Source organism: Terrapene carolina, unplaced genomic scaffold (genome assembly GCF_002925995.2).
Source record: "Terrapene carolina triunguis isolate 2854851 unplaced genomic scaffold, T_m_triunguis-2.0 Scaffold19871, whole genome shotgun sequence".
Taxonomy (NCBI): Eukaryota; Metazoa; Chordata; order Testudines; family Emydidae; genus Terrapene; species Terrapene triunguis.
In genome coordinates, this window is record NW_020684222.1 from 4,633 (window position 1) to 11,767 (window position 7,135).

The 7,135-nt window shown below is 40.7% G+C and overlaps 1 protein-coding gene across 1 annotated transcript; it reads right to left on the reverse strand.

The window, feature by feature from the left end:
• Nucleotides 1-205: 205 nt before the first annotated feature.
• LOC112120852 (olfactory receptor 4S2-like) lies at nucleotides 206-1,144 on the reverse strand. Its single transcript, XM_024220017.1, has one exon. It carries the CDS (start codon nucleotides 1,142-1,144, stop codon nucleotides 206-208), a length of 939 nt encoding a protein of 312 aa, XP_024075785.1.
• Between the last annotated feature and the right edge of the window lie 5,991 nt (nucleotides 1,145-7,135).

A 7,135-nucleotide genomic window follows, 5' to 3' on the forward strand; every position in this document is an offset into this window, starting at 1 on the left:
ATTTAGTGTCTGAATAATCTTACCAATATGAACATTTAAAATAGAACCATTGCAATCACTGAAAGAGGTTTGTCTGTATTCTGCATTCATGAAAAAACAAGGGGAATGTTCACTGATGAACTGAAAGCAAGACATAAATATTTTTTTAAAATCTCTCATGAATATTATCATTTTCCTCCTGGTTTGTATAACATAATTCTGCATGTCACCCTTTTGATTTCCCCTCTGACATCACTTTTCTGCTCCATAATTTTCTCATGGCACTTTTCACCTCCTCATTTCTTAGTGTGTAGATCAGCGGATTCAGCATTGGGGTGATAACTGTGTAGAACACAGCAACCATCTTGTCCTCTGATAAGTGGCTAGAAGGTCGGATGTAGGTGAACGTGCAAGGCCCAAAAAATAAAATCACTACAGCAATATGGGAGCCACAGGTGGAGAGAGCTTTACGACGCCCTTCAGAAGAATGTGTCCTTAAGGAGATTAAGATCACAATGTAGGATATAACCAAGAGCAGGAAACAACCCAAAGCAATCATCCCACTATTAGCAACAACTATGATGCCGACAACATAGGTGTCGGCACAAGCCAGTTGTAGCAAAGGGTGAACATCACAGAAATAATGGTCAATCTCATTGGGCCCACAGAAGGGTAACTGGGTGGTTATAAGAGTCTGTACCATGGAATGCACAAAGCCCCCTACCCATGAGGCCACCACCATCTGGCCACATACACGCCTGGTCATGATGGTTGTGTAGTGGAGGGGTTTGCAGATTGCAATGTAGCGATCGTAGGCCATCACCGTGAGGATGAAGATCTCAGTGCAACCAAAGAAATGGACTCCGAACAGTTGTGCTATGCAGCCAACGAAGGAGATTATTTTTTTCTCAGTGAGGAAGTCTGCAATCATTTTGGGGGCTGTGACAGAAGAGTAGCAGATGTCTACAAAGGATAGGTAACTCAGGAAGAAATACATGGGTGAGTTCAGATGCTGACTGCTAACTACAGTGAGAACAATGAGGAGGTTTCCAAGAACAATGCTTATATAGAAGCATAAAAACAGCACAAAACACATTTTCTGCAGCTTCTGATTCTGGGAGAGGCCCAAGAGGACAAATTCAGTCACATTGCTTATATTCGCCATGTGCTCTGGTTAGTAGTGGCTGAGTGATATAGAGCTAATTTACCTGCCAAAATAAAGGAATTATATAATTAACGTACATATATTGACTAATTATTACATTAATGTCAAGCTTTATTAACCCAAGAGGTAGATATTGACCAAGGTGAAGGTAAGATCAAGATTATCTAAACAAGCAATCAATTTTTCTTTCCACTAAAATCAAGCTGTTCAGTTTTCACCAATGTCAGTAGGATTCTGACCAGACTGATGTGTCAAGGTGCTTGGATGGAGTGGGGACAGGGGGAAGTCATTAGAGTTCGATGAGGCCCACTCACCCTAAAAATCACTGCTTCACCCCTGAGTGGCTGAATGGTCATTTTAATGGAACTCAGGTTTTTCTGATTTTCACCCAAATCAAGTGAATAGTATCCGTTCATGCCTAGACCATTCCCTGAAATTTTGTAATTAATTGGATGTGGTTTTCAGAGCTTATTGCGTTACAGAACAACAAATTTTATTGAGTCATGTCTAGGGCCACTCTTTGCTCAGTCAACTATTTAACAATGTATTATTTTACTATGGTACTATGGGAGCCAAGTATCTGAACACCTCACAATTTTTAAGTTGCTTATCCTCACAACACCCCCAGGAGGTAGGGAAGTGATATCAACTCCCTTTTAGAAAATAGGGCCTGAAGCACAGAGACTTAGGGCTTGTCTCCACAGTGAGGTAATGAGCACATACAAGAGTGTGATTTTTAAAGAGCACTAATGTGTTACCCATTAGTTGGTCCATGTAGCAGCTGATTGTGTGCAATAACAGTTCCCTAGTGTACTTTCGCATATTGATTTGTTTAAGATCACACAGGGTATCTGTGATAGAGCACAAAACCAAACCCAACTTTTCTGGGTCACCAGCAAGTGGTCTAGCTATTGGGCCATCCTTCCGCATTCATGTAGCTTCAAGATCTGCCCCTCTAATTTTTGTAGGAGAGTTAATAAAAGTAACCTATGAGTTCAAACATCTCATGCATGGGTCCAGTATTCAGTAAAATCAGTGGAAAGACTCCCATTGATTTCAATGGGCTTTGGAGCAGGAAATCAAGTTCTCTATGACAATGTTTGGAGGGTAGTTTAGACTATATGAACAAGAAATAACAGAGGCCAAATCATACACACACACACCCCAAGATTGATGGGTGAAGCATCCCACCCTTCCCTTATAGAAGAAGGTGTTAAGCTGTCTTTGCTGCATTGTTTCCCCTTTCTCTGCATACTTCAAGGGCTGGAATTCACGTAAGGGGAGGGGATAAGGAGTGGGTAGGCCTACGTAGATAGAGTGAAGGATACAGATCATCTCCTCTTGGCTCAGCAGAGATTAGGTAGAAAGATTTATACAGGCTGGGGCTATGCTACCTGTTCTGCTGCCCCCATGCATTATAGAGAGGCCCCATCGAGGGATGCCCAGGGTCAGCCCTGGCCAGGGAGTGCATGTTTCCATGTGCACTTAATGGGAAATACAAGAGTGCTTGGATTTGGGGTGCACTTATTAGCATTTTTACAGAATGTAATTTCTCACCCTGACAACTGACCCTAGTACAGAATTCCAGAGAGAGAGGGCCAGAGCCCCAGCTGGTGTCAATCAGCTTTGCTACATGGAAGTCAATGGGGCAGAGCAATAGAGTTCCATAGAAAACAATGGGCCTGACTTCCAGCTGGTATAAATTGGCATTCCATTGACATCAAACTAGCTCCTTTGATTTACACCAGCTTTGGTTCTGGCCCATACTTTTTTGGCCTTGTGTTCCAAAATATTTTAAAATCTTCTAAGCCATAGGAAATATTCAACATATCCTTGAGGAAGAGTACCCCTCTGTTGTTATGGATGTATTTATTTATTTATTGCCTTCCCCACTCTATAGCTAGCAGTAGGCCTGCCTCTATCTAACAAAGAAGTTAGTATAAAGAAATGACCATTGAGCCATTCATACCGCATGCACCAGTTCAATGTACTGAATCTGACCATTTGTGCATGCAAAAGAAGATCAGATAATTGCATGTACACATTGGTACTGATCTATGCAATCACTGCATCTGCACATATGGGTGTAGGCTTGGATAGCTCTTCATTGCATGGGGCTTTGAAAAATGTCATTGTTTAATTATTTTAAATTTAGGAAATATTCATTTGTGTCCAGCAGGAAGTGAACTGAGACCACCAATGCCTTTCATACAGACAAGTGAACAGACATTTGGGGAGGGTGAAGTCAGTCATCTTACTCAAATCACTGTAGTTTTGGAAACAGTGTGTGGTTGGAGCAGGAAAACTGATGAAACGAAGATTCTGTTTTCAAGAACACACCTCTTATTAGTAACAGCAGGGGATTGAAACACAGGAAATAGAGGAGAGAAGGTGTTTTTTTTAAAGTGGGATTCATTCAGAATGCCATGAGGGATCAGTGCTTCTTTCAAAATAATTGTTATGATCAGTGATGTACATGCTCGTTTCATTTCTGTTGCCATGCTCTAACTACAGCCTGCTTCTTATTACTTAATGCCTTTTGTTCAGGCCAGAATCCAGGGTGTCCTAGACATCAAAGAGCAAAATCCAGACCTTTCTTTGAGAAAGTGATCCCATCAGAGACACTTCTATCCTGATAAAGCTAATGCATCAATGAACAAGTTAAAGGGACAGCATCAAATTGATATGTAATCCACTAACAAACAAGTTCAATATAGACATAGACCCTGCCCCTGTGTTCCCAGCCATATGGGGAGGGAGGTATGATCATTTTCTCTTATTTTTTGTAAATGTTTTTCTCACCCCGCTTGCTGTGTGAAGAGACCCACACAGAAACATTGAGAGAAACTGACTAAGACCTTGTTTTCATTGGAAAGATTTAACAGTTATACAGATATAGATATAACCCACCCCACCCCCAGAGTGGACACTCCTAGTCCTTGTCTACATGCAAAAACTTGTGATGCTTTCACTATCCCAGTATAAAATAGTACAATCCCCAGCATGGATTCAGTTATACCAGTACAAGAGTGGCTATATCACTATAGCTTATGCAGGTAGGAGAATAGGCTATACCCTTATACACACATTTCTACTAGTATAACTAGTTCCACACGAGCTGTTATACTAATATAACTATTTCAGTTTTCTTTAAAAAAAGAAACTTCATAGCCAAATGCATAGATTAATAGATTTTCAGGCCAGAAGGGACCACTGGATCATAAAGTCTGAATGTCTGTATAACGTAGACCTTTAAATTTCAGCCAGTTACCCCTTTATTGTGCCCAATAACTTGTGTTTAACTAAAAGCATATCTTCCAGAAAGGCATCTGGTCTTGATCTGAAGACATCAAGACATGCAGAATTCACTGCTTCCCTTGGTTCAGTGGTTAATCACCCTCTGTTTAAAAAAAAATTGCATTTTATTTCTAATTTGCATTTGTCTGGCTTTTATTTCCAGACATTGGTTCTTGTCATGCCCGTCTCTGGTAGAGTAAAGAATCTTTTAGTACTTAGTATTTGCTACCTGTGAAAGTACTTACACACTGATCACTGCACCTCTTGATCACTGTGACCCCTAAATCTTTTTTATAGTCACTGCTTTCCAGGAGACAGTCCCTCATTCTGTAGGTATGGCCAACATTCCTTGTTCCTAGATGTATGACCTTGCAGTAGTTATACAGGCAGAAAAACTGTTTAGACCAGGCCTTCTTCTGACATAAGTGTGGCTTATTTGATTTAACTGAATCCCCTTCCCAAGTGATATAAGCAAAGACCAAAAAAGGCATGCTTATACCATAATGAACATTTCTGCATTTGGGGTAATACTGGTATAACTATATCAATTTCAATCATTTAAGGATATACCTACATGGGAAAGTTTTGGGTAAGTCTTAATGCAGAAATTTTGGTCATGTCATAACTCAAATTTATTGATGTAATGAACACTAGAATCCTGAATCTAGATGTTCTATAAAATTTGTTTCTGGTTGTGCTGCAGCCCAGGGTGAACCAAGACCAGGAGTAAATATTTGAAGAGTGTCTAGGTCAGCATTTACAATCATGTTACACAGCTCAAATTAACTGGAAATCAGTTAAATTTACAGCATGGCCAAAAATTCTCATCTAGACAAAGCCTACCTGGCCATGTGGCCATGCTGTAAATTGGGAAACACTGAAACTGACAATATACAAAAGTGCAGTCAGATGCAGAGTAACTAAACTGGGGAAATTCTCCCCCCCCCCCCCCGAAAAAAATATTAAATTACAGTGATATTAGGTGCCCCTTGTAACAGTAGGTAGAACATTTTCAGATGTAAGTGTGAAGTTTACACAGCCTGTAGTGTAGATGTAGCCTAAGTGTGATTCTCCTGCTTATGTACACATTCTCACACTAGCTCTAGCATGAGTCTAAATAGCACAGCTGTGGTTGGACAGACAACGGCAGCACAGACACAACTGGGCTGATCAGAGTACATACAACCTCCCCTGAAACCAGTGGGTACTTGGCATGGCTCAGCTGTGCCTTCACAGCTGCTACCCAGGCTACCACAACTCGACTGCTCTTTATACTTGTGCTAGCTTAATGAGAGCTGCTTGCGTACATGCACTTGAGCAGGGGAAATTATACCCCTATCTCGTAGTACAGATGTAGCCTTAGGGTGTCCTTCAGATTTGAGGCAAAGGAATCAGTACAAAATCCAGACCTTTCTTTGAGAAAGTGATCCCATCAGAGACCCATCAAACAGGTCCTTGATCCAGGACCAGGGCTCCTAGGCACTATGGAAACCACCACCTCCAAGATTTTGGGCCCAGTTCATTCTTGCCCTGCACAATGGTCGCCCTTCATACCCACTTCGCACTGACGTAAGCGACTCTGGAAGATGCTGGCCAAGGAAGAATCAGGCTCAGAGCCCACAACCTTATGGCTGGCCAGAACCCAGTAGGAAATGAACTGGCATCCCAATCACACAAATAAATACTGTCCCCGTTGGCTGTTTGGGCAAAGAGGCTAAGAAACAAAATGGCCAAAGATACTGAACTTCTGTCTGATCTACAGATGGGGTGTTTTCAGGTCAAAAATAAGGCCTATTTTTGTTGATTGCCTTGAAGCTAGCCATTCTGCACACTGAGGACTTCAGTGTCCATGCCTATAAATCTAGTCCCTTTTCCTCAGAACTAAACTCAGTTAATTATACCAAAGCAGTTAGTAGAATACAAAGTGTTTTATCTCCTTGTCTGTCTCATCCACCTGTTGTATCTTCCTTTTAGGGTATGTGTACACTGCAATCAAAGTTAAGCCTGCTGCACATGTAGACATATCTGAGCTAGCTAGCTTGAAAAAACAATACACACCAAGGGTCTCAGGCAGGGCTGCAAAGCTCATGCTGCTGCTGCTCTGCTGTGTTATTTGAGAGTGTAAAAGCTAGCTCAGGCACATCTACATATGCAGCAATCACATCTGTTTTCAGTGTACACACCTCCTTAGACTATAAATCCTGCGGGGCAGGGACTATAGATTTCTGCAGCACTTGGGGCTCTAGCGTGACTGTCCTCTGTCTAACACAATTAGAGCTGGACAATTTTTTTCAGCCAAAACTTTTTGGCCAAAAAAAAAAAAAAAGCAGATTCAGTGACACCAAAACATTTCACAAATTGGTGTTGGTGTTACTGAATTGTTTCAGCCGAAAAAGTTTTTAAAAATCTGAAAAAAACAGAATGTTTCAACATTTTCTAAAGTGAAATGTTTTGATTTTTCAGTTAAAGATGACATTTTGAAATTTCCTTCAGTTACATTAAACATAAAAGCATTCAAAAATGCTCAAAGTAAAAAAAAATTCAGTTTGAATGTTTCATTTGACACAACATGAATTCTTTTCAAACTTTCACTTTGCCAAAAAATTCGGGAGTTGGTTTGACCCAAAGCTATATTTTTTTAAAAAATTCTTTTGAATTGCCAGCAATCCAAAAAAAATTATTTGCATGGTCCTA

Bases quoted from the DNA above. Each gene is read 5' to 3' on its own strand.
- LOC112120852 (XM_024220017.1), bottom strand. From the start codon at position 1,144: ATGGCGAATATAAGCAATGTGACTGAATTTGTCCTCTTGGGCCTCTCC.